Source organism: Phasianus colchicus, chromosome 1, assembly GCF_987193195.1.
Source record: "Phasianus colchicus chromosome 1, bPhaCol1.hap1.1, whole genome shotgun sequence".
Taxonomy (NCBI): Eukaryota; Metazoa; Chordata; class Aves; order Galliformes; family Phasianidae; genus Phasianus; species Phasianus colchicus.
Genome location: NC_143436.1, coordinates 178,046,844 through 178,074,401, shown reverse-complemented (window position 1 = coordinate 178,074,401; position 27,558 = coordinate 178,046,844). Strand labels below are relative to the sequence as shown.

Genomic DNA, 27,558 nt, shown 5'->3' with positions numbered 1-27,558 from the left:
GATGAAGTCACCTAGTTTCTACAAAAATGGTAAGGTAACCATTTTTTAGTAGGTGTGAATTAAAAGATCATATTCAGATACAAATGATTTCTTGAAATCACAGTTCATAGATACTTCACGACAAGTTTCAGTTGAAGCCACTTCTGAAAATCCTCACTTGAAAACAAACTGTTTTGTTGTTGTTCTTTTTTAAAATGAAACACAATCCCTTTGAAAACAACAATCTTGTTGCAATATCGTAGTATAAAACAGAAGTGACAGTGGGGAATAAATTATTTTGTGATGAAATAGACCTGGAAATAAAAATGTTCATGTTGTTCTTAAAGAAACAGATGCTTGTTCCCTTACCCTTGTGTTGAACCCATCTGCATTCTGAGTAATTTTGTATAGCTGTGGAAATCTAAGCATGCTATCTTGAGTACACGATCGTTCAAAAATTCCCAGAGTGAAGGGTGGCAATGCTGTGAAAATCTGCAAAGCAAGCAAATGCTCGTTAAAAACGGCTATGAGTTTTAAGTGGATCCCTGATAATATTTCAGTATGTGGTGAACAGCAACATTCCCAGACACTTCACTGAAGATGCATTACCAACTGGTGCGTTGACGTAATTTTCAAATGTCCAAACAAATCCATGCATGAATTTCAGAAGTCTGTAACTCTCAAATATTGACTTACAAAGAAAAGAAGCACAAATGAAAATTGGTGCTACTAACCGAGCAGCTTACATTCAAGAAATTAGCCATCAGTAGCCTCTGATGCAGCAGCTCATCTAGGGAGGGTAGGTCTCAACAGAGTGCAAAGGAAAAACAGAATGTACTTTTTCAAAAAAGCTTTGAAGAAATGAGTTCAAATACAGCCACATTTGTAAGCATAATTAAATATACAAGATGTTTGACCAAAGCTAAGTTTATGAACAAAGCAAATGTGGATGTCACATTAAAAATACACTGAAAAACAATGGCCATTCTCTGTTGTAGTACTTCAGGAATTCTCCAGCCAGTTATGTCCTGATAGGAACAAATTAACCATTCTGTGTGTCCCTATTCTGACTGCTTAGAGGTAACCAAGACTTGGAAATTTTCCAGGAAAGGCAGCAGAACTCTGCCAGAATCACAGCAAGTCAGCCTCTACTGGGTCCCACATCATTCTTCTTCAAGTGTTTCCAGGATCCGAGGCAGTGTATTTAAAGCCACCTCAGGGATGCATGTCTGCTGTCACACAGTGAAAATGCCACCAGTATGCATGCCCGAAGGCTAAACTTTAGCCACATAAATTTACACTGTTTGTATCTGAAAATTAATTTCTAACCCCTACATATATATGCACATTTAACAGTTTGAGAAGAGTTCAGTTAGCAGCTTCGTGTTAAGAACTGTCTCTTGCATGTGTTTCAGTTTTGTGAAAACGGGGCTGTTTCCTACCAGCAAGGAGCTGGCAGTTGGAGAGCAGACAAAAGACAACAAGGAGGACCAGACACCAGCAAGAAGCAATTGTTCCATTCCTGGACCTAACTTCTTTTGCTAAAGAGTGATAAATCAGATCGTTAAACTATTGGTGGGCAGAGCTAGAACTAAGATCACTGGTCCAATGTAGTCCAGAACACAACACGTTCTCATATACCTTTAAGATAATTCCCTAATTTTTTTATGTTTCTTGGGACACTTTTCAATTCAATCAAGACAGTATTGGAGAGGTGGTTTGAGTTGGTTTTTTTGTTTGTTTTTTTTGCCTTTTTTTTTTTTTTTTTATTTGAAAGGAGGCCTCCAATATAGAATCATAGAATCACCAAGGTTGGACCTCCAAGATCATCCAGTCCAACCGTCCACCATGATTTCCCCACTAAACCATGTCCCTTTGTATCACATCTAAACGTTTCTTAAACACCTCCAGGGAGGGTGACTCCACCACCTCCCTGGGCAGCCCATTCCAACACCTCACCATTCTTCCAGAGATGAAGTTTTTCTTAATATCCAACAGAACTTCCCTGGCACAATTTGAGGCCATTCTCTGCAGCCCTAACACTAATCCTATCATATGAATCAGCATAAACCAGTATAAATGTGATCTAGCTGTAGATGTGCCTGCTCATTGCAGGGGAGCTGGACTAGATGATCTTTAAGGGTCCCTTCTGATTCAAATGAATCTATGATTCTATAAGTGCTGGAACCACAATGCTAGTAAGATTTCCTACACTTAATGAGATTGCATGAAACAGGGGGTTAATTAACACAGAAAAGAACAGAAGAGTTAAAAATCTGTTTAAAAATCTACCTTAACCCCTTTAAATCGTGGAAGCCCTTAATACCCCACCAGCATTTGATTCTCTGCGATTCTCTGGGACCAGTTCTACTTTTAGAAAATAGTGGCCTTATGAAACAAGGATTAATTTATACTCTACTGATTCTCTAAGATGAGCCTCATCCATGAGCTTTAAATGTAGGGTAGGTAGATCCATCAAACTAGGTTTAAAGATAATAGATGCAAATATCTAACCATGAATGACAGACTGTGCAATAGAGAGGAAATAAGGGTGAAGAGGAAATGGAAAATCCCTGAATTAATGCCTTCCATGGAGAGTATGAAATCTTAGAGCATATGAGGGTTTGTGCCATCATTTTTAAGATTAGAGAAATGTGACAGAAGTGTTTCCATTAATACTACTTGGTGATAGAGATAATTTGCTGGCTTTTTCTGTATTTCCATATATTTAGAAAGAGTCTGATAAAATAATTAATTTCTTCCCTCTAAAGAGAAATGCAGAGGATTTTTCAACACTGACAAAGTGTCCTAGTAGCTTATGCATCCAGCCATCAGTAACATTACAAATATAACACTCTATTAAGAAGACCACAACAAGCCAATGGCATGCAGCAAAACATGGCCCCAGAGATCTTCCAGGCTTTAATCGGATAAAAGTTATTGATTAGAGTGATAAAATCACACGATACAGTGTGGGACCCTGAAAAGCACAGCTAAAAGCTGAAAGCACTCCCAGACCAATACGTCCTGCACTTGGTTAAGGTGAGGAACACTGGTTACACAACGTGCTGCTTCCAGTTCTGTACTGACTCAGTACAGAGTGCGCGATGCTTCACTGAGCATCTAATTCTTACAAGATCTGAGAGGAAGTCTTCTGTATTTACTAACTATATATCAGTAAATGCTTCAATATGTTTTTGCATGGACCAAAATCACTGGGACAGTAACGTATTATGAAGAGGTAAGAAAATAAAAACACAAAGGCTAAGATCTATTTTGAATATTAGCAGTCAGTACAAGTATCTCAGTACAAGAGACTAAAGATGCTTTCAAAGAGAAAATTAAACTACATCTAAAAGCTCCAGTTTTACTGAAGTTATACTAGGCTAAGCACTTATGCATTAAGGGCATTTTTCAAAATTTATTTTTCAAAATTTATTTTTGTGATTAAAAACAGCATTCAGTATGTTTTTCTTTCTATAGCTCAGGGTGGATCAAAATGGCTTTTACAAATTAATTCACAAATTAATTAATTTCCTGGCATACACTTAGATTGTTTCCTAGGAGAGATGGGACAGAGCACGCTAACACACATCCCAAGCAATACCAATTCAAAACATGTAGCACTTACCACATTGTACAGACCAATGCACCATCGCTCAAATAAAATCTGCCCAGAGAATCCATTAACGAAAGCAAACCAAAGCTGAAACAAAGAAAGACAGGTTAGAAGAAGCTTCAGATTACTACTGCAGTAAACGTTTCCATCTACAGTAGAGGAGGAGGATATGGAACACAGACCACCATCTGGAGACAGCTGCTTGTCATGCTTTAAAAATAATTATCAGCAGTGCCAGGAAGTTATTCTCTTTCAAAATCTTAATTTTAAATATTGCCAGAGTACTGCTTGTTTAAAATAAAATACTCAGGTGATGGAACAATTTACTGTGTATGAATTATTACTCTAAAAAAAAAAAAAAAAAAAAGGCCTCAAAATATTTCTAAAGTCTTACTACTGGCAAAATAACGTGCTTCGAGCCACAAGCTAACCTAGATTCTACCAGAGCCAAATATCAGAATTTTCACGTTAGCTGTCTTGTGATGGATGCTCTGTTTGACTTGTGTTCTGTTTTAGTTACAGACCCAGAATTAGAGGTCCTGATTCAGTTACGTTATTATAATTTTATTGTCTGCATGATAGTAATTGTTATTTAATAAACATAAATTAAGAATTAAACAATGGAAGAAGTTGCCCAAAGATTCTTTTAAGTCTCCACCCTTTCATGTGAAATAGAGCTGAAGAGTCCTGAGCAACATGGTTCAAACTCAGCACTAACCCTGCTTTAAATCAAGGGCTGGATGGTTGGCCTCTGAGCTCCCTTCTGAGATAACTCTAACACCACAATGCCAGAAGAATGCTATATGCAGCACTGTGTAAGTCAATTCTTTCCAGAAATTAAGTGGACCTACTTGCTTAATTCTACTTTTGAAGCAGCAGCTTTTTAAAATAAGAAATGCTTTACTAAGTTGGGCCCAACACAGAGTTGGACATTGAAAGGCTAAGGAAAGAAGAAGAAGGGAAAGAACTGCCCTTTCCCAAGGGATGTGAAACATTGCATTTATCTGTCAAAGGAGCACTCTGAATTTGTGATTATTGTCCCTTTCAAAGCCCATTTGAGCTTAACCCACGTACTACGACATTTAGTTGAAAATTACAGTTCAAACACCACCATTTTTAACATATTTTATCTTATGTTTACTTTGCTATTTTTACATTTCATTGCCCGACAGTCCATGGCACAGTTCTATCAGTGATATAGCAGCACTCTCCTGCCAGCATCATTTATTCTCTGGTTCATTTGTAATTTGTATAATAGGAGTGCCCATGCAAAATAACTCAGATAGGATTTATATAACTGTGTACCATTTGTTCTCTTCTCTGCTCTCTCTCAAAAGGGATATAGAATAACCAAGAAATAGAAGGTAAGGAGACTGCATCAAGACCTGCAAATGCTTTCATGAATCTGGTACTTAAGTAGACTGGGACTCTTCAGCATGAGATAGAGGCAACTTAAGGGAAGATTTAAATATTGACAAGATCGAAAAAACCCATCAGTTGCATTCTATTTCCAGTTAGTTGAAATACATCAGTCTTGTATAAACTACAAAAATGTATACCGAACTCCTAAAATTCAATTTCCTCTAACATTCATGTTGTCAATCATACGTGAATTTAAATTAAATAAGGTTAAATCTTCATCCCTCCAGGTCTGTCCAGAGAAAAGGACAGAAGAAAAACATATTTTACACTCCTACCTTTTATCATCATTTTTACTTCCACCACCAGTACATGGAGTGGTCACCACTCTCCGGACCCAACTAATGGCCCAAAGCAGCATGCTGACCATTGTCACTCAGACAGGGGGAGTTTTAACTAACTGCATGCCTCTTTCTTTAAATGAAAGCTATGAAAGGTCTTGGGAAACAAAAAGTCTTTCGGAGCTTGCAGGAAAGGAACTTGAGGGCAGCTTCTCCTGGCAAGAATCCGAGCTTCAGACAAGCTTCCTCCTCAGTATTTAGCAGTGATCATCCAGGCCTCTTGCAGTTTACTGCAAGCATGAATGAATGTGGGAGACCTCATTGTGGCCCTCCAGTATTTGAAAGGAGCGTATAAACAGGAGGGAGAATGACTGTTTATGAGGGTGGATTGTAATAGGACAAGGGGGAATGGTTTTAAAATGAGACAGGGGAGGTTTAGGTTAGGTATCAGGAGGAAGTTTTTCACACAGAGGGTGGTGACACACTGGAACAGGTTGCCCAAGGAGGCTGTGGATGCCCCATCCCTGGAGGCATTCAAGGCCAGGCTGGATGTGGCTCTGGGCAGCCTGGTCTGCTGGTTGGCAGCCCTACGCATAGCAGGGGGGTTGAAATTCAGTGATCATTGTGGTCCTTTTCAACCCAGGCCATTCTATGATTCTGTGATGAATAAATGTACCAATATAAGAAACTTCAGTAGCTCACAAACCAAAAGCCTGACAGCCTATCTGGCATCCTCAGCCCATGCTCTGCTCAGTCTTCTAGATCCCACCAGGCAAAACAGAACTTCTGAGGATTAGTGATCAACACTGAGGCCTTTCATGACACTGGCTCATGGTACTTTGGATATCACTGCTGTATGAAGCCATAGCCTTTTACAGGTAGTCCTCTAGCAACAGACATCCTTGATTTTCCATTGGGTGGGTGAAATAAAGCAGTCAGACTTGCTGTAGCTGGCTCATAGATAGGAAATGAGCCCCAAACCAGGCAAAGTTATTATATTTCATTCACATTTCCCATAAAAATATTAGCAGTAATGAAGTGAATATACAATTATGTAAAACTTGGAGAAAGCCAAGCTATTAAAATGTCTTACAAAGCAGTATATGGACTGTTGGAAGTACGAGTGAAAGATATCCTCTCCACAAGCCCATTTCTTCTAACTAACAAAGTAGCTATCCTACCACAACTGGGTGACACAGAATTCATTAAAGACGGTGCTAAAAAGCCCCAGAGATTCATCAGTCACAGTACAAGAATAACGAGGTGGATGTTTCTGACTGTGGTAATTAAGTATTTAAGTGCCACGATCTTTAGTCTTCTGAACTTTGCTTTAACCTTGTATGAATTTTCTGCAGAAAAGCACTGTCCTTATTTCGGGACTGCTATGATTTTGCTGGGCAAGAACTGTCAGCAACATAAACATTCACCAATTTCAAAATCTGAATTTGTTTTCCTTTTGGCAGGATCCACACAGGTGAAAATTAGAAGTGAGTTCATTCCCCATTCCTCCCCACACCAGCCTGCACTGTGCTCCCAAAAAGAGAGAAAACTGAAAAAGTAACAGCTATGCTTGTCTCCACCAGACCTTCACATTATCCAATGCCCAACAACGGAAAGAATGTTGTGCACTTCCTTCGTACCTTCATGTCAAGAGCAACAAATCAGATACTCTGCATAAAATACACACTTATTTTGCATTTAGCACAAGTCATAAATTGGTACATGTAGTTTAAGCAGCTGTTTGCAGAGAGGTGGTATTCTTTAAGGTCAGCAAAGGAAAAAATCCTCCACCTCAATATTCCTGTTAACAAAATATTCTAAATAGATTCAAAATTGCAACAACCCATGCTTGACTCAGACTTGGTAAGCTGGCAGGAAAACCTGCCAAGTCTGCTGGGCTTGCCAAGCTCCAGGGGTTTGCAGGGCTCAGCTACAGTGCTGCTATGAACACACGGACCCAAAGTCATTAAACTGCTTTTCTGGCTGGAAAAAAAGAAATCTTTCCCCTTTAACTATTACCTGACTGCCAAAAGGCTGGAAAAGCTTACTTGTAACTCAGCGACAAGATATGTATTTTTCTCCCAAGGAACAAGAAGTCCAATTTAAATGTAAAGAAATTTAGACCTAAGGCTGAAAGCCGAGCTGATATTTTACTGCAATTTATTATAGCTGATATTGCAAAGATCTGAAAGTAGCAGGCATTGTACATAAAGGAAGTGGAACATGTAGCAAACTGAACAACAGCCCAAGTTTCCCACCTTGAAGTGTGGCTGCATTGTTTAAATATGAACCCCCTGCTGCTGGAGCACTGTGTGCCAGCTGTGATGTGGGCATTCTGCCACTAGAGAAGGAAAAAAAAAAAAAAGAGAGGAGGAGAAAAAAAATGAAATCAGACTGCTGCCTCCTTCCAGAGGTCAACAAAAGCCAACAGATGGTAATACTTGGTTAATATTGACTTGAGCTGCAGGCAACGGAGGATCCTGAGGTAAAACAGTCTTGCACTGCCATTACTGTGAGCCACACAGCCCATCCACCTGCTCTGGAGTGTATTTTGAGAAAAGATCAAGTATTATTTTCTAAAAATATTCCCACTTGAGCGACTTGGAAGGCAGTTTTAATTGCATTATTGCTTCATGCATAATTACCGCAACATTAATACTTGAAATAGTAGGAACTAATTTATTTAAGTGCTCTAAGGCACTGGGATAGAAAACGATCCACTCTAAACGTGTATATTTATGATGTCTTGATAATAGACAGCTTAACGAGTACTAGAAATGTTTTCCCAATTCTGCTAAAGGGCACGGAAAGCTAATGTAGTCAGGGTATCAACAATTGCCACAGGCACCAATTACAGCCAGCCTGGATGCCTTTACTACTCAGAAATGAGTTAAATTCTCAAAATAGCCTCTCTCAGCACACACACATTTTGCACGTTCTTACCGAATGGGCTCATTTACAGTTAGCCTAATAAAGCAGGTTTGTGCGTCTCCTGTGCACTTCATTAATAATGTATCCTGATTAAAAACCCCTCGTTACAGATGCCTCTCTCAATGCAAGGCTCTTACTCCTGCTGAAATGCACATGGCCTTAAAATAATCCCTTCATTAGAGAGGATACAGCACCAATTCTGTAATATAGGTAGAGTGCCTTGATAATAAGATTTGACAGAGTAGGCATGTCTGCCTGAGACCTGCGCGGTCTGCCAGGAAATATTTCCCCCATTAGCTGTGTGTGGAAAACAGATCTATATTTTCAACTGAAACCATTCCCCCTAGGCCTGTGCACCCAAACAAGTGGACTTTTAAGCTTAGAATCATCTCCCACCTTCTCTGCCAAGTATTAACAATTATTTTAAAAACTGCATGCTGCTCATTAAAATGCTCTCATTAAAAACAACAACAAAAAAAAACTACAACAAAAAAAAACCTATCCATTTTTACTGCAAAGCTTAGTCAGATAAACTGATATCAAAACAACCAATACAACAGAGATTTCCTGGTTTTAAACACTAATTTATTAAATAAGCCTGAACAGCTGTTATTTCTTCTATCGCTGACTACTAATACATTTTATATTTCAGCATCGTAAAAAACACAGCTTTATCAGCCTCATCTTTCCCTGCATACTCAAGAAACACATGCAGAAAATTGGCTTTTCTTCCCCATACGTGTTACTGCCATGCTTTGCTTTACCCACACGCCTTGTGTCAGCATCATTCCTCAGAAGAACACCTCACACTTAGCAGGAGAGGCGAGTGCAGAGCAGGACAGGAGCAGAGGGGCACCAGAAGCATTTTGCAGCTGAAATACAGTAATTCTGAAGACTTGAAAATTAAATAGGAATTAGCGAATCTCTCTGGATGTTTCTACTCAGTGGTCACCAGTAGTTAGCAGTTTTGTCTCTTGTCTCAAATGACACACATCAAAAAATGACCATGCAGCACACTCCAGAGGAACTAGCCATTGGGACACATAAAGGCTGGCTCTTACAGCAACATTTACGCAGTCAGTATTCCCATCGTTGGCAAAATGACCAGGCAGCCCATTACAGCTCTCAGACAGGTTTGTTCCGAGGTTTATTTCATTTAGCCTGATGAAACTGAGTATAGAGGAAGGGCAGGATATTTTCCCACCCCTTAGTGTTAAATGTTGGAGGAACTTCATATTCTTCCAGCACTAATTGCTGCAGGAGCAAGCCTCAGATAGCACTATTAGAAACTGCTTGTGTTACCGAAGGGCAGCTGTACTTGACAAAAGATGTGGTTATACATTATAGCCCCTCAGAACATTTCTTCTTTACAGAGTCAGCTCTATTCTGAATTTTTCAGCTTCCCTTATGTTTCCTGGGCTATCAAGAAAGCTGCTGCAGCTACACGAGGGTAGCTTCATCAGGTATACATGAGACACCGTAGAGGTGATGGAACTCACAGACTGACTCTAGACCTAAAGTGGCTCAGTGGCTGCACCACAGGCTGCAGACATCACAGCAGGCTGCTGGGAGCCGCAGAGCCATGGGAGCTCCAACCATGGGTTCCCAGTGCCATCAGCCTTCCACCAAGTAAACATTGCTCCTACCACTCCCTTCTTTAGCATACCAAGGGAGCATAACACTCCCTCCTTCAGCTGTAAGGAAAGGTTTGTTAATGTGAACATGTGTCAGCAACTGCAGTCACAGCCAATTCACTAACATAAAATTCTTTTTTTTCCCCCTGCTACTGCCTGGATCTGCCTAATCAACTTCTCTAACCATCACTGCTTGCACTTCACTGTGGGACTGAATAGTGTAGTCTGAGTATTAATAGCTTGGCACATACTAATGAGAAATTACTGTATCTCCTCAGCATGTAATCACTCCAGACTGGTCCTGATACAACTTTCAGAACTGTGTAATTGACCCACATCTCACATAAAAAGATAAGGACATGCTATTACATGGTTTTAAATGACCCCATGGCTTTTCCGAAGCTAAGTGGTATCTTTAACCAATGATAAAAGAAAGAACTACTTTGCCTTTTCTGCTCTTAATTTGTTCTCAAACAAACCGTGCTCAAATAAATGGATAAAAATTGCAAGTTTAACAATTTGTATTAATATCTGAGGAAATGTCAACAGCTTCATGCAACTTAAGTACCTAAATTTTTGCTAAGCACTTTGAATACATTAACAAGAATCATGTCAGAGAGAAAGGGAAGCAGTATTTCAAACAGAAGATTAGGAGACTGTGGATGCTGCTAGTAAAGTCAATGAGAGGGAAGGAAAGCAGAGACTGCTATAGAAGAGATTGGCAAACCAGCAGCTCTAGGGCAACAAAATGCCAACGGAATGCCAACATGAGTCAAGCCTGATAATACTGCACGTCAAAAATAAGGCTAAAAACACCAAAGTTCTTGACACCAGGCCACACACAAAAGACTCACTGCAGCCCAAGCAAAGCAGATCAGCTCAGAGCCATACGTAATAAAGCACTGCAGCACATCCTGTACAGAAATAAGCACATACAAAGACCAGAAGGCCTTGACACAACTGCGGCTCCAGAAATCAGAAGGAAATATTTGAATTTTTTTTTTAATTCATTTTAAAATATATATATTTATTTGAGAAAAGGGGAAATGTAAAAAAAAAAAAACAACCAAACAAACACAAAACAACCAACATTTAAATACACGGACTAGGAACCAGTATCCTGGCAGAGCTGCATCTCAGACACTGGTGGAATGTTCCTTGCCTTGGTCAAGCTGGAGCATGTACATATATATACAAGCCCTGACCTTACAAGCAAGCTCCCTGTTTTTCCTGAGTATACAGTATCTCTTTTTCACAGCCAAGTTAGCTGAAAAGAACAACTCAAACCAACTGGTGACTCATGTAGTACCTGCAATAGTATTGCAACTTTGAATCTGAGAGCACTGTTCAGGGATGGAACAGTGATGGAGGAAGGCAGAGTTGAATTAGAGAAAGGACAGCATAGAATGCTGTAATTCATTAAGAAAATGCTTCTGCTTTTGCCCTTAATCTGGATGAGAAACATCATATATAATGGATAATTTATTAATTACTGATGTTTTAATACAGCAGAGTGTTTGTGCAACAACACAGTCTTGAAGGCTTCTTGATAGTGAAGACACCACACCAATACCAGACCAAATTCAGTAACAACAACAATCAGAGAACTGAGCAAAACAATATCCTTAGACTGATGACTTTAATCTCTGCTGTTACACATTTTCTTCTCTTGCTGGGCTCTGTAAGACCATATAGATTCTTACATTCTGCCTTGCAAAAGTCTGTTTTACATTACTCTATTATTTTATATTCTTATATTCTGTCTAGCAGGATTCTGGAAGAGATAGTAGACTCAATTCATTGTTGGTGGGTAAGCTTGCCTCTCCCCATAGGACTGGGCTGTTAGCAGTTTCCTTTTAGCCTACATGCAGCTTAATGAAGAGCAGAATTTCCCAGTATACTTACAGTTACATTCACTTACATCTGCATGCAGTGCAAAGGGCACTAAGCTAAAAAGTGATAGGGAGATCAATATTCATTTAAAGCAATTAGAATACGACGGTGTATTCTTCTGTCATCGACATGAACCTAGGCAGTGTCTTATAAGTAATCAAAATGATTTTATGATTTCATGGACCAAATGCATTTCCAGTACTCCTTTAATTAACTGACTGAATAAAGCTGATGGTGACTGAGACCTTGACTGTCACTCTCCAACTCTCATTTTACAGGACACTTCACTTCAATCCCTTTCCTTCTTACTTTCAGTTGTAGGAGTCCCTTATGCTACCCGTACAAATGCGGGTTCAGAGATCTTACTTTCCTTGTCATCACAAAGGAAGCCTTCTGCAGAGCTGCTGAATTAAATGTATAGGAGCAGTTCAGTAGCAAGGTCATTTTAGGTCTGCAACTGTAGGCCCCTCAGGATTCCCTATTACAGCTACATCAACTGCCAATTTCCCCTTGCAAGTCTAAGCTTCCCCCCTTTCTCCCTGTGAAATAAAATTCAGTGTCTGTAAGCCCTTGAATTAAGCTACTTTTTCCAAGATGTTTATATAAAGTTTTCTGACAGCTTGGAACCCAAGGAAAACAGCAAAATTGGTGACAGAAAACCAGAGCACTACAGAAACCACAGCTCACCTTCTGTCACACTGACAGCAGTCAACCTTTGCTGTGGTAATCCCACAAGCAGCCCACGTTTTTCATTACTCACAGTTCTACTAGCACTGCAGCACAGAGATGAGCCTTCTAGCCCCAAACTATCAGGACATGCTGTAATCTGAAAAGCTCCCTGCTAGTACCTATCATCTTACATGTATTCTATTTTTATTTTCTAATATAATCATTTTATTGGTCACTGGGGCAAACTAAAATAGATAAGATTTACCATTTTCTTTTTAAGCATGGTATCACTTACCTAAAGACCTCAAGATTTAGTAAGAAAAGGCAACTCTCCTGCTCTCCTTGCCACTCCTCTCATGTCAAAATTAAATGCAACGTTAGTAAATTAAGTCTAAAATTATTTCTTTACACACTGGCTAAAGCTAGAAGACTTAGATCCAAAATATATATTTTGCCAAAATATGCAGCAGACTAAGCACATGCAATCATTTCACTGACAAATTACTCACTGATGTACTTCTCACTATAAAGAAATAATGTTTGAACTTCTTTTCAAAAGCGATTAGATTTCTTTACTGCAACACATAAAAAGAAATTCTTAGTATGCTTTTGAATCATGTGCTATATCTTCTGATAAAGCTGTGTACAAAGAAAATGAAACACTAAAAAAAAAATCTTAGATTATTAAATCCTAGGAGTTCACACACAGGAGAAATGAATTCACATTTCTCTGCCCTGGTGAGGCCACATTTAGAATACTGTATCCAATTCAAGGCTCCCCAGGTCAAAAAAAGACAGGGAGCTCCTAGGAGGAGTCCAGCAAAGGGCCACAAAGATGGTAAAGGGTTTGGAGCATCCCCAGTATAAGAAAAGGCTGAGTAACCTGGGTCTGTTCAGCCTGGGGAAAAGAAGACAGAGGGAGGATCTGATTAAAGTTTATATCCAAAGGGGGGTGGGAGGGAAATGGATGTGGCCAGGCTCTTTGTGATGGTACGCAGTGATAGGACAAGGAGTAATGCCCTAAAATTTGTACACAGTAAGTTTCATACTAACAAGTGGTTACACCCTTTACAGTAAGGGTGACGGAGCACTAAAACAGCTGTCCATCTCCTTCTGTGGAGATATTCAAGATCCGCCTGAAAGGTTACCTGTGTGACCTACTGTGGGGAAGCTGCTTTAGCAGGAGGGATAGACTCAATGATCTCTTGAGGTCCCTTTCAACCCCTACTATTCTGCAATTCTGTGACTCTTGAACTGAACATTTGGCTTTGGGACAGAATTGTACACCCTGACCCAACACGGCAAGCAAGCAGCAGAGAGAGTTTCTCTTTCTGAAAGACTCTCCAAAAAGAAGAGGACATACTTCATGGCAGACTGGCAATATTTGCCACCAGCTAGTTCTTACCTACACAATGTTTTGCAAATGAGTTTTTAACCAAAGCTAACTTATACACCTCGTCACCTGCCACTTGGGAAAAGATATACAACCAAATGACTAGCAAACTGTATCTCAACATGCATCAGGGATATGCCCTCTGTTAACTGCAGCTACTGACCAAGCTCCATAAGAACATACTGAGTCTGGGTGGTTGCACACAATGAAAATCTGAGATGGCACTTGAGAGGACACAGGAACAGGGTCTACAAATGATAGCATTGCCTACAGTCAAATCAAAGTATTAACTGCAAGAATGAAGATGTTTTTAAAGGACAAGTAGATATAGTGCCTAGGGACGTGGTTTAGTGGTAGACTTGGCAGTGCTAGTTTAATGGTGGGACTTCAAAATCTTAGAGATCTTTTCCCAACTAAACGATTCTATGATTCTATTTGCTATCTTTTAAGCAACTTGCAAAAAAAAAAAAAAAAAAAGAAGAAGAAGAAGAAGAAGAAAAACAAGCCACAAACAAACTTACTTGAAAATTTGGAAAACACATTAACTGTTGAAATACTGTTTGTATGTGACCTCAAAGCTTGGTCAAAAACAATGGGATATTTGTATTCTGAGTGGAACTGCCACACTCTATCCTTGCAATATTTCATAGAATAAGAGTGTCTTGGGTTGGAATGGTCCTCAATGATCATCAGATTCCAACCACCCTCCCACAGGCAGTGTTCTCAACCACCAGCTGAAATACTGAATCTGGCTGCCCAGGGCCCCATCCAGCCTGGCCCTGAACACCTCCAGGGATGGGGCATCCGTAACCTCTCTGGGCAGCCTGTTCCAGCACCTCACCACTCTTATAGTAAAGAACTTCCCCCTGATATCCAACCTAAATCTTCCCTCCATCAGTTTAAAACCATTCCCCCTTGTCCCATCACTATCTACCTATGTAAAAAGTTGATTTCCCTCCTACTTATAATCTCCCTTTAAATATTGAAAGGTGGCAATGATGTCTCCCCACTGCCTTCTCTTCTCCAGACTGAACAAGCTCAGCTCCTTCAGCCTGTCTTCACAGGACAGGTGCTCCAGCTCCTTGATCATCTTCATGGCCCTCCTCTGGACCCCCTCCAAAAGCTCCACATCATTTCTGTGCTGGGGGCCTCACACTTGGACACAGTACTCCAGATGGGACCACATGAGGGTCGAACAATCACCTCCCTGTCCCTGCTGGCAGCTCCTCTTTTCATGCAGCCTAGGATACCATTGGCCTTCCAGGCTGTTAGTGCACACAGCTGGCTCATGTTAAGTTTTTCATCAACCAGAACCCTTAAGTCCTTCTCAGCAGGGCTGCTCTCAACAAGCACTTCTTCCAGTCTGTATATACATCTGGGATTACCCCAACCCAAGCTCAAAAGCTTGCACTTGGGCTTTGTTGAACCTCATCAGGTTCACATGAACCTATCTTTTAAGTTTATCATGGTCCTTCTGGATGGGAAGAGTAGAGAGCAGGCAGTTGCATATATCCAGCTTTGTAAATGTCGTAGGTCTCCTGTGCCTGGCCTGTGCAGCAATGTGCAATAGCTCCATTTCTTCAGCCCTCATAAACATTGTGGTTTACTTGTCAGGACCTACCTGACTAGTGAGGAGAAAGAACATTATGAACAGGATCCCAAAGAGTCAGTAAGGATGAAGGAATGACTTTCCTTAAATTACAAATCTACCAGCTGGTCAATAAGCAAGATTGAATACTTTTCTCACAATATATTTTTACTGGCTCTTTTTAGAAGACAGGGCTGGTGACTTGAAGCAGTGGCAGCCCAGATCACTTTTCAGGCAAGAATGGGAAAAGATACTTATTCTCAAGGATGCCAAGAGATAAGAGAGTAAGTCTTTTAATCTAGGTGTCACGAAGATTTCTCCAGTGGCATTTAAGCTATGAAAATGTCTCTCCATACGTATGGCCCACAGCTAGTTTGAAACCTGGTACCTTGATCCCATGTAGTCCAATCCTTCAAGCCATCTTGGCAGGCTTTGTGCCCTCAAACATCCTCTTATCTTGCACCTATATTCACAACACAGCCCCTCACTCATGCTGTAAACACCGAACTCACTTTTTTATGGCATTTCAAAGGCTTGTTTTTAAAAGACTTGGTCTACCCACACCAAGTACAAAGAGCACAAGACAGCCAGCTTACTGTTCCTCAGGGTGCTGACACTGAGCAATACAGACACGAAGAACTGACAAACACAGAGTATCTATCAGTTCTTCAAAACTCACCAGAGACCCATCTGGAATTAAACAAAGGAAACCACTCTCTTACTGCATGTGGCTTTTCCAGCCTCCACTTGCTCAGGAGTGCTTTCTTGATCATTTCAACTCCAAATAGGATATCAAAACAGACACTGATTTAATGTTGCATTTAAGGGTATGTCTTCCATGCTGAAGCACAACAATCAACTAAATTAATTTAAAATGCAGGTTGCAAGCCCGCAGAACAAGTTATCCAGACTATCATTTCAGTATAAATCAGGCTTAGAGTGCTCACTGAACATTTGGAACCAATTTAAATGGATTTACAATCACATCACAGTTAAACCACTGTAACTTCCTTGTGTAGTCAAGCTCATATGGCAGGCAAGTGAACGTTTGTTTATAGTTTGGATGGCTACACAAGGAGAGAGAGGATGTCAGAAATAGCCTTTGCTTCACTGCTTGGGGATTTCAGCACTGAAGGTTGAGAGGTGGGGGAAAAAGCTTATTATTACACTTGTACTACTCAAATATTAGAAGAAACCTTAAACCACTTTACATTGGGATCTGTCTCAGCTGCTCAGCTCTAACAGCAGAGAATTTATCACCACATACAGCCATGGCCAACCACTTCTATGGAAAAATGTCCAGAAGCTATACGTAGGCTCTTCTATCCTTAGTAATCCAGCAATTATTTTTTTCAGGTAAATTATTAAATACAATTAATGCTTTTAACTCCCAAGCTTTTCTTTTAGTCTTTCTTGATATATCCAATTCCCTAGGAACATGATACAATCCATTTTTCACTGCCGTGGAGTTAGTTCCTCGGATAATTGTAAGATAACAGTTACTTGCATCAGACATCTTGCCCTTCAGAGTTTTGGGTTTGGTTTTTTTTTCCACTGTCAATGCTGGAAATAACACAGAAGAAAAGCCCCAGCCTTAGAAATGCCCTTGTGTGATGCAACTAATTCCTGGGCTGCACTTGCCTGCAAGTCCATAGCAAGGGGCTGAGATTGAAAGGTTTGATCTTTGGCAACTTCTGGCATTCCCAGAGGGCTGAGCTCTACCCTCTTTCTGTGGTCAGTATCAGGTTCTAACACGAACACGTGTTCTTTTTGCTGAGATATTACTATTAAAAGACTACTGAACATATTAATCTTGAAGCAAACAGGATTTGACAAGTTAGGAAATATTTTCTAAAATGAAAACTAAAGCAGCTGGACTTTAATCATCTCAACTACCCCATAATCAGCTTGCCTTCCTTGGGGTTGAAATATTTCTGTGACCATTGCACTTCATGCCAAGCTTCAGGCTTAGATAGGAAGAAACAGATCACATGTGTGAAGACAGGTCATTATATTCCAAAGAAGCTTTTACCTTCTGCCCCACGTCAAAGACCAGAGATTTAAGAAAGTGAGGAGTCACCAGGGCTACTGCTGGGTAATCTCTCACAAAACAGGGTACAACTCTGAAGAAATCAGTTTATATGTATATGGTTTGAGCATATACTCTGAAATGCCAAGGTTCCTATGATTAAAAAAACAAAGAGCAAAGTACCTGGCATGACAAATAAAAAGCATTCATTTTCTACAGCAAGTTCACAGTATCACATGTATATGGATATTATAAAGACAACTTGTAAAATCTGCTGGCTAAACCCTTTCAAAAAATGAAATGTTGTTCTCAAAAGTGTTGTATTAGTTTCCCCCTGAAATTAACAGAAGAGAAGAAGGAATAATCACAGTTATAGGCTTGTGAGAAATTTAGAAAGAAGTCTAAAGACAAGTGAAAAGTAGGACAGGGAAAGAAATTGGTGAACACACTTCAAGAGCAAAATGGCCTTCTGGTCAGCAGTGGTGCATACAGATTTTCTGATAAAAATTGACTTACAAGTTTTTCACAAAGAGTTCCATAGTTTAATAATTTAGCCCATGGATGATGCTTTATTAACGGCATGCATCAGAAGTTATCACCGGAAAACTGGATAGAAGCCCAGATGTCTGGTTTAAGATCATTTTTATTCCCTACATTTTCAAAACATTACATGGGGCTTTAGCTGCACGACTCAAATGAACTTAATGAGAGTCATGCAGCTCTGCCTGCATACACCGCTTTGAAAATGGAGAGGTACTGTTTTGGGTTCTGGTGTTCTGAAGCTCTCCCTGGAGTGATTTAAAGCTAGTTTGCTCTCTCAGTCTTACCTCCAAAGGTCTTCCACACTTCCGACCACTGTGCCTGGCAGATAATAGCTGAAAACTCCGGACACCTCATATTTCAGTCTCATTCATTATACATTCAAAGGCAGAGCTTGTATGGAACCATGAAGCCAAACAGCCAGTCAACTAAATTCAGCCAGTTGTACATGTTGTGCTTAACAGTCTGTGCAGAAAGTTGCTTCAAATCAGAACACTACTGTGGGAATTTAGTGGAGTTACACTGAGTATCAACATGTGTCATTAATTATGATTGATTACCACTGACTGGAAGCCATTTCAATACCCACACATAATCAAACTTAATATAGGTCTTCCAGGTTCAAATCAAAACATCAGTATATACAGCATATTAAACACCACACAAATCTCCATCAGAAACCCCTGCAGTAAAACACAGTTTTAAGAAAAATAATCATATATGGTATGTATCAGATTATTAATTTACAAATTATTTGAAAATTCATTTTGTAATCATAGAATCATAGAATTGATCAGGTTGGAAGAGATGCTCAAGATCATCAGGTCTAACCACAACATAACCATCCTACCCTAACTCTAACAACCCTCTGCTAAATCATGTCCCTGAGCCACATCTAAAGGGTTTTTCAACACATCCAGGGATGGTGACTCAACCACCTCCCTGGGCAGCCTATTCCAGTGCTTAACAACCCTTTCTGTAAAGAAGTTTTTCCTGATATCCAACCTAAACTTACCCTGGCGCAACTTGAAGCCATTTCCCCACATCCTGCCAGCTGTCACCAGTGAGAAGAGATCAACCCCACTCTCACTGCAATCATGAAATCATAGAACGGCCTGGGTTGAAAAGGACCTCAAACATCAGGTAGTTTCCATCCCTCTGGTATGTGCAGGGTCACCAACCAGGCTGCCCATAGCCGCATCTAGCCTGGCTTTAATGCCTCCAGGGATGGGGCATCCACAACCTTTCTGAGCAACCTGTTCCAGTGCATCAACCACCCTCTCAGTGAAAAAAAGAATCACCTTTCAGGTGATACATCATTACTACATAAAGCAGAAAACAATACATTGAAGAGACTGCAAATGACTTGTTGCTGCAGAAGAACTTGTCATCCTAGAAATGACAGAAACAATGAGATGATTTCACTGTTTATCCCTTACTTTCAGTAGCACGAAGTGCAACTGATCTGGCTCCACGAGATCTGTTTCTCTAGTCTATAGATATTCTTTCTGAACATTTTATTTGCACCACAAAAAATTTCAGTGAAGAACCAAATTCTTGCTTCAGATTTTGAGAAACAGCCATGACTAATTCAAATACTGGAAATATTAACTGCAATATCCACGTTTCACTCAACTCCTTTTAAACTTTCATTAGCAACTAATTTGTTTTAAAGACAAAGGATATTGGGAATTACCAAGTCTGACACATTGCAACTATACAGCCTCCTGCTGTACATACAACAGGGATTTCAAAACAATTTGGGAAACAGATTAAGCAAGATTAATGCAAACACAGAAACAGCTCCTCTTTGAGAAACACATCAAGGACACAAAGGGATGTGCACATTTAAGTGAGTTGGTTTAAAAAATGGTTGTCATGAAATAGCTGAAACCCAAGGATCATTAGAAAGATACCTCAAGCTGTTAATTCTGAAAATGAACTGTGCTGGAGTTCCAGCAGCTTGAAATACTAGAGAAAACCTACTTTCCTTTTTGCAGCACTATTTTTTTTTTTTTCCTATTCTTCTTCCCCAGCAAAGTGGAACAACTGTGTCTTCAATTTCCATAAATACACCAACAGATAGAAAGCATCTTTGTGGATGGCAAACCAAGATACCTTAGGATGGCACATACTCGAACAAGAACATTCAAGTTAGGCTGAATCCTCTTTTGCACTGGGAAGAGCAACCCATGAGCACTACAGAACAACACACACATTCCTAAGACAATCCCTTAAAAGCTCTAATTGCAGCTACACCACAGAAGAGTTCACCTCAGATCGTGCAACAGTGAGCACTTCAACTGCACTGACACAAACACAAATGATCTTCAAAAATGCAACTTCCTGCAACAGTTTGGCAAAACAGATGATTAATGATTTGGAGAACATGTTACAACAAAAGCTCAGAATGTAAAAGGATTCTTTTGCTTTCTACAATAAATGGATTTCTGCTTATTAATTCATCAGTTAGAATACTTATTGTGTATTGCTACAAAACCAATGTGTTGAACACTAAGCCCTGTAAGATCTTGAACCACTCCCCTTAGAGACATCAAAGCGCCACTGAGCTTTTTAAAAACAAATACATCATTTAATAGTTTCTAGCATGTAAAGAAAGCTTTTTTTTTTCTGCTACTTTTTTTCAAAGCTGAAAAACACACTGCCAAGGCAGAAATGCGGAATAAAAACGGATTCTGTATTTTACTGCCTATGCAGCATTTCAAGCGAAAAAAAGGAGATTCGACATCATCTCCTTTAGGGTGTTGCTGCTCCCAGCACAGAAGCCAGAGATAACAATGCTGCCTTGGACTGAGCTGAAGTCCTCCAGAAGACACTGCTCCAGGCCCAGGACCCAGTGGAGGAATTGGCCAACTGTCTCAATTTCCGTCAGCTGCAGAAGTGCTGACAGGAGCTGACAGTAGTTTTTAACATCCCAACACCTTCAAAGATCTGCTCTCATTAACAAAGTCTACGAGACCTAGCTGGGAGAATTTTGCAATTGCAACAGAAGCCAGAGTTATTTAAATGCAATACAAAAACCATTCTTCTAATGGCATATACACCAGGTTCCAAATAACTTTTTGGAGCAGGATACAGACTCACTGCAGGCATTTGCTGTGACTTAATGCCAGTAGGAGAGGGGAGAAAAAAAACAAAAAGAACACAAAAAACAACTTCGGGGAGGTGAAGGCCTATTTCTGCCTATTTGCTAGAATTATATGGTGATTACTTCTGTTCAAACCAAAGAGAGCTGACATTTCCTCCCCACTACAGGAGTTTCCAGCCATAATTCCAAATAGAGAAATACCATAAAATTAATCGAGCCTCATTACTTTTTATATGACAGTAGATGTAGGAGCGTTGCTAGATTTCGTACCATAGAACTATATGCAGTGGCAGCTTTCCATGCAGGAACTTTTCTTGCAAATGAGAATTCTATCAAATGCCTGACCACAGTCCCAAATGGATTTTACTGTACCCCATATTTTTATCATTCACTTCTACTCTGAAGTTGCAACAAAACACGTGAATTGGCTTCTTTGTTAAACAGGAAGAGCAAACATACTGATCAATCTCAAATATCAGTGTGGTAAAAGCAAGGGCTGGAAACTTCTCATGATCACAATTTCCCACCCACCTATCAGAAAAAGAGGTAGAAACACAGAAACAAAACAGCCCAGACAGACAACAACACTCAGATTGCAATGCAGCCCTCTACATGAGGATGACAGGCAATGACCAGATGAATTGTGCCGTGTTTCTGAAGAGCAAACCTCTTGTTTACTCTTGTTTACTGATCCAGCAGTAGGAAACAGTCAAACATAAAAAGAAGCAAAACTTTAGATTATGCCTAGCAGAAATACCTTCATACTCATGAATATTTCCCACTGACCGTAGCAATCCTGAGAGTAAGCAGAACTCACAGAAATAAGCATCACTCATTAGAAACCACGTAGGTAGCAGTAAAATATTTAAGTGTCAAAAACAGCATACTAAAAGCTCCATTAATCTTTCAGAAAAGCAAAAAAAGTTGAAGATACCATCTCTGAAAAGGCTACAGACTGTCTCCTCAAGGAGAGAGTGAAGCTAAAAGGAGATTTTGTGCCTGGCAAAGTGTCCCCCAACCAAACAGACCACGTATATCCCACAGCAACTCTCTGCAGACCACCAGTGCTCTCCCCTTTTCACAGTGCCCAGGAATCAAGTCAGGCACGGATTTCCAGCCTGAACCCATGTTATAGTGTTCTGCCATCTCTCTCATGCCTTCCCTTGAACGCATTTTAGCAATAACTGGCAACTTGAAAAGACTGGTAAGTCTGTCTTGAGACCCTCAAAGCAGGTAGCGTATGTCTGCTTCTTCCCTTACATGTACTACTCCCACCTTCTTATGTCAGCTTAGCATAAATCAGGAACCGCTTGAAAAATACTAATACCTTTTTCCAGACAAGTCAGGTCTGCCAGGAGTTTCACTGCTATCATTTTATCACTCCTCCCTTGCAGGAACACCTTGTATTTTAGCACACACCAGCTCCTCCTCTCTGTCCAGATGGCCTAATGTGCATTCTTAAGGGTTTTTCCCCCCTCCATATTCCACAAATCACACACCATAAAATCCAGAGTTTCTACATACATTCTCTTAAAATTATGGACTCCAATGATTTCCAAGTTTTTGAGAGATCACAGCTTCTCTGAATAAATGAGCACCACGTGACGGACCTGTGGAAAAGGCTCCACACCCCTCAGGCCTTTGGGATCAGCCTTTACTTCTCAGTCTCCTTTCCTGTTCCCCAGCTCTACGTTTGGGATGCCTCTCAGTCCAACACACAGACTGCCCAAAAGGAAAAATCTGACAAAATATAGCCCCCCTCCCCAAGCAGTTCTGTCAAAACATTAGGAGGAGCACAGTGAAATCCAACTCACCTTCTGACCTGCTCTACCTCTGAAGTTTTGGGACAAAACTGCAGATACACAAGGACACAGCCCTACATCAGCTTACTGAAGTAACAGGTACATTTCTGTCTGAAAAACCCACACTGCTGCCAGAAGAGCGGCCCTAACTCTCATCCAAGAACTCCAGTTTACATCAGGAACCTGATCTGCCTGAACCCTAACTTGAGGAAGCATCCTGCAGCTGTAATACAGCAAATACTGGTGCCTGGGCAAGGGAGGGGGAAAGGAACATGCTCCCACAGAAAAAGGAAGACTAGAGTGTCCATCTGAATGGCAGCATGCATACACACTGTGTTAAGGCACAGCCCCGGTGTAGGTTCAAGTGATGGTGGAAGCCCAGCCCAGCCACGCCATGCACACACAACACATGGGATGGGCACCTCTTGAAGGAGGAGGATCACGATGGTGAGCACCCGGTGCAGAGCTGCAGGACCCACCCCAACATGGATGAACGATGGCACTGTGGAAATCTCATCCTGAAGTGGATTGCTTTGAAAAAACAGAAGAATACAGCACCTTGGTTGCCTATCCCTATCTCATCACAAGCCAGGATGTGCTAATAGGCACAAGCACATTTCAGGAAGTACAAAACCAATGCAGTTTTAATGCTAATGAATGCCAGCTGACACTGAGCAGAGGCTGACAGTCATGTTGCTCAGCCCCTCCAGACACCTGTCACTCCTCAGCAGTGAGAGGGAGTAAAGGTCAGAACACCGTTAGCAAACCCAAAGGGGAGATTTGCTTTTCTACCCAAATTGAACTTGACAGGAACCATCACCACAAATAATGCTGAGGGGCTCAGGTGTTGCTGGTTACTGATGGCTTTTGCTGCTACTGAGATATGTTTTACACATAAATTTTAGGCATATTTTACTCAGTTAATATTAATAAAATCAACCTAGATTGCCATTTATTAATAAAGATAGTACTGGTTTTTTGGATGAGATCATACAGTATTGGATTTTTTCTTCTTGTTATGCTTACTATGTATTTTTTTGTATAAATTACATAAATATACCTCCACTGGATCCCTGCAGAACTTTGATACAGCTAAGGCTAATATATTCCATTTTCGCTTTCCAAATCCTTAATTGCTTTTGCATAAATACTGAGAAATCCAGCAAGAAGACAGAAAGTAAAATAACAGCACATTTAAAAATTGGCAGATCGAGCTTTGGCCTTCCTCCTCGTCTGACAGCATCAAGTCAGAGTTCTTCACTTGATGGGGCAGAACAGGACTTTCATTTTTTTTCAGACACACAGCACACAGGAACTGACACAGCTTATCCCTTGCTTTTCCACAGAACGGGCTCCTGCACACATTGTTTTAGATTTAGCCCATATTATTGCTTATATTAATGCTTATATTCACCATGAAGGTACATGCATAAATGTGTGTTAAAATTACGAAGGTCTCAACGCTTCTGCATCACACCCAGTTCTTTCCCTTGCCTGGCTCACACAAGTTATGGTGACCTGTAAGTCTCTGTTCAGAAGTGCCAAAAATACAGTGCTCCAAGATGTGTTCAGATTGCACAGGTGCAAGAAAATAATCTGGTTCAAAGTAGCGGAGAAGTGGAAAAGAAGGGAAAAGCATTATGAGAATGACAACAGGACATAATGGGGAAAAAAAAGATTCATTTTTAACGTCTGTTCAGAAAGATATGCTATAACTTATGAGTAGCGCTATTACTAGGTAGCTTGACTTACTATTTCTATTGCATTTTGTTTAAAACATTTTTTTTTTTTTTTTTTTATAAAGACCAAGGAGATGGAAAGGACATCTCCTAGAGCACATACATCAAGAAAAGCTTATAAATAGCACAGCTATCTGCATTGCACTTAGAATCTCAATGAATAACAAACACCTGTTTGGGACAGGTTCCTCAAAGCTGCTGCTCTGTGTGCTGCCACCACAATCCACTGCATCTTAATGCAGCCCCAGGAACCAACACAGCCTCCCCTATAGAAACAAAGCCCCTTAGGGCCACTGAGCAACTATGCTCCTATACTCCGCCCACAGCCCAACGATCCCAGCTCCCTATAGGAGAAAAATATCCCAGAGGTGACACAGTGAACAAAGTGGTTCTTGAGCAGAAGAGGCTGTAGAAGTACATTTGGAAACGACACCAGTGCTGCTGCAGGTTGCACTGTGGACTGAACTGATCACATACACAGAATCACGCAGAATGGCCAGGGTTGGAAGGGACCTCAAGGATCATGAGTCTCCAACCTCCCTGCCACATGCAGGGCCACCAACCTCCACATTTAATTCTAGACCAGGCTGCCCAGGGCCCCATCCAGCCTGGCCTTGAACACTTCCAGGAATGGGGCACCCACAACCTCTCTGGGCAGCCTGTTGCAGCACCTCACCACTCTCTCTGTAAAGAACTTCCCCCTGACATCCAACCTTCCCACCTTCAATTTAAAACCATTTCCCCTTGTCCTGCTGTTATCTACCCTTTCAAAGAGTTGACTGAACTCATGGGATCATGGGAGATGTGGACTGTTGTTATTTATTTTAAAAGTCTGACCTTGATGTGTCAAAAAATTTGGCTCAAGACCCTGAAACTCAAAGAAATAAAACCTTCAAGCCTATATTATAAACCATTTTGTTCTGCTTTCACGAATATAAGCTATGTGTTTTACTCTAAGTCCTGTACACATACTTAAACTAGGTTACAGATACTTTTATGAATGCCAAAATAAAATACTCTCTCTAGTGGTTAATTAGTGAAACTGGGTAGAGGTGGTTGTTAGATGTCTTTTTGTTGTTTTGTTTTAGGCTTTTTTTGTGCGTTTTCTAATCGTTAGTGCTCATCCAAGTGAAATGATAAAACTGTTTTCTAGCAGCATTTCAAAACTGAGCTTCTATTCACTTAAATTTGTTCCCCGCAATACCTTCCTCAGGTTACGGTCCTAAAGAAAACAAGAAACCCCAAAACAGTCAGGATAAACTCAGGTCATTATGTAAACACTATAAAAAAATTTATATGCATGGGTAGCAAACTCAAGAAGGATATTTTTCCCCAAAATCTGTTGACAACACATTTCTGAGCTTGTGTTTAGGAGGTTGTTGTAATCATCTGTGAAGCCATATTAAGGCAGGAAAGCCATGAATGCATCAATAGCATACATCTGTATTATGGATGCACTAGAAAATGGGGCTGCTGAAATGCAGTGTTGAAACATATCCTATGCAGATGAACACACTTTTTTTTTTCCAACAGCACATAACAATAAACATGATCCTACCACATGGCTTGGAAAAACACACTCATTTTATTCCAAAGAATCAGCAGGAAAGCAGAAATTGTCCTCAACTGCCTTCAGTGGAAATGCTCATAGCAACGAGCCCCAAATTGCCAACATTGGGCACAAAGTTAATTTTAAATCAAAAATTCAAGAAGTAAGTAAAATTCACTATTTAAATCGTTGAAGGAGTAAATAGAAAGAAATAAAGAATTTGTGAAATTTCACAAAAGCATGACTTGTTATTAGATTTGCTGCCACGTTCCAAGCTCTCTGGCCCTACTTGAACTATGCTTTACACAAGAACTCCAAACCTCTCCTCTTGCCCAGGCCAATCACTGCTTTAAATAGCACTTCAACACAGAATAACTGCAGTATAACACAGTACGAGGGCTGCTCCAAAGTTAATGCCTCCTGTTTTGTGATGTTGGCCCACGATGTTGGTGGTATGGCAGTAGAGGTGGAACCTTCCCTCCAGTGTTCTGTCACATGTTGTTGTGGTGTGACAGATGGCAGCAGAGGGGCAGCCTGACACAATGGTGTGTGACATGGATGTGCAGAAGAAGCAAAGATGCATCACTGAGTTCCTCCATGTGGAAAAAATGGCACCCAGTGATGTTCATCAATGCTTGCTGAGCATTTATGGAGACCAAACAGCAGATGTGAGCACAGTGAGGCAGTGGGTGGTGCCTTCCAGCAGTGGTGACAGCAGCAGTGGGTCACCTCTATTGGTGCAGATTGTTATGAATATGGCGTGCAGGTTCTGATTTACTGCTGGCAAAAGTGCACAGCTAATGGTGGTGACAGTGTTGAAAAACAGTGTTTTGTAGCTCAGAATTTGCTCTCTCAGACAGTGTTACTGTTGTTTCCACGGGAATAAATAGGTTGCTCCAAAAGTAATACTTCCTATGTCCACTCCTATCAGCTCAAAGACATTGAGAACAAGTTATTCCCTCATAGAGCTTATTTGCCCTTTCTAACACTTTAAACAGAGCACCTGGGTTGAACTGCAGCTGACACAGGTAACTAAGCAGAAGTAATGGTGCTTTTCTCTCCCCTGACAGACCACCACCACCAAGCTGCATTAAGTCATGGAGCACTCATGCTGATGGGGCTGTTTGTAATACCAGCGGCTCAGAGCTTCTAAATCATAGAGTCATAGAATCATAGTATCACAAGGTTGGATCAGAGAATTAAGCTAATTGTCAGGCAGTCATTTCAGACAGGTCTATTACCAACCTGTCATTGGTAAAATGGAGCCTCATTTTTATTACCATTTACAGACTGAAGTCAATTGCTGTGAAATACATTTGGAATGTATCCCTATTTATAGCACTGAGGTACAGGTGAAGAGAAGAAAACCTTGCACCTTCTCCAT

At 40.5% G+C, this 27,558-nt stretch overlaps 1 protein-coding gene across 6 annotated transcripts in view; it reads right to left on the bottom strand.

Annotated features, from left to right (window-relative positions):
* ATP8A2 (ATPase phospholipid transporting 8A2) overlaps positions 1 to 27,558 on the bottom strand; it is a 318,618-nt gene that overhangs the window by 106,011 nt on the left and 185,049 nt on the right. For all 6 annotated transcript variants that reach the window (XM_090133805.1, XM_090133804.1, XM_031615871.2 and 3 more), the window contains 2 exons: positions 3,611 to 3,685; positions 349 to 471 (listed from right to left, as the gene is read on the bottom strand). In XM_090133805.1, the coding sequence (XP_089989931.1) occupies positions 349 to 471; positions 3,611 to 3,685 (198 nt within the window). The remainder of the gene's footprint in view (positions 1 to 348; positions 472 to 3,610; positions 3,686 to 27,558) is intronic.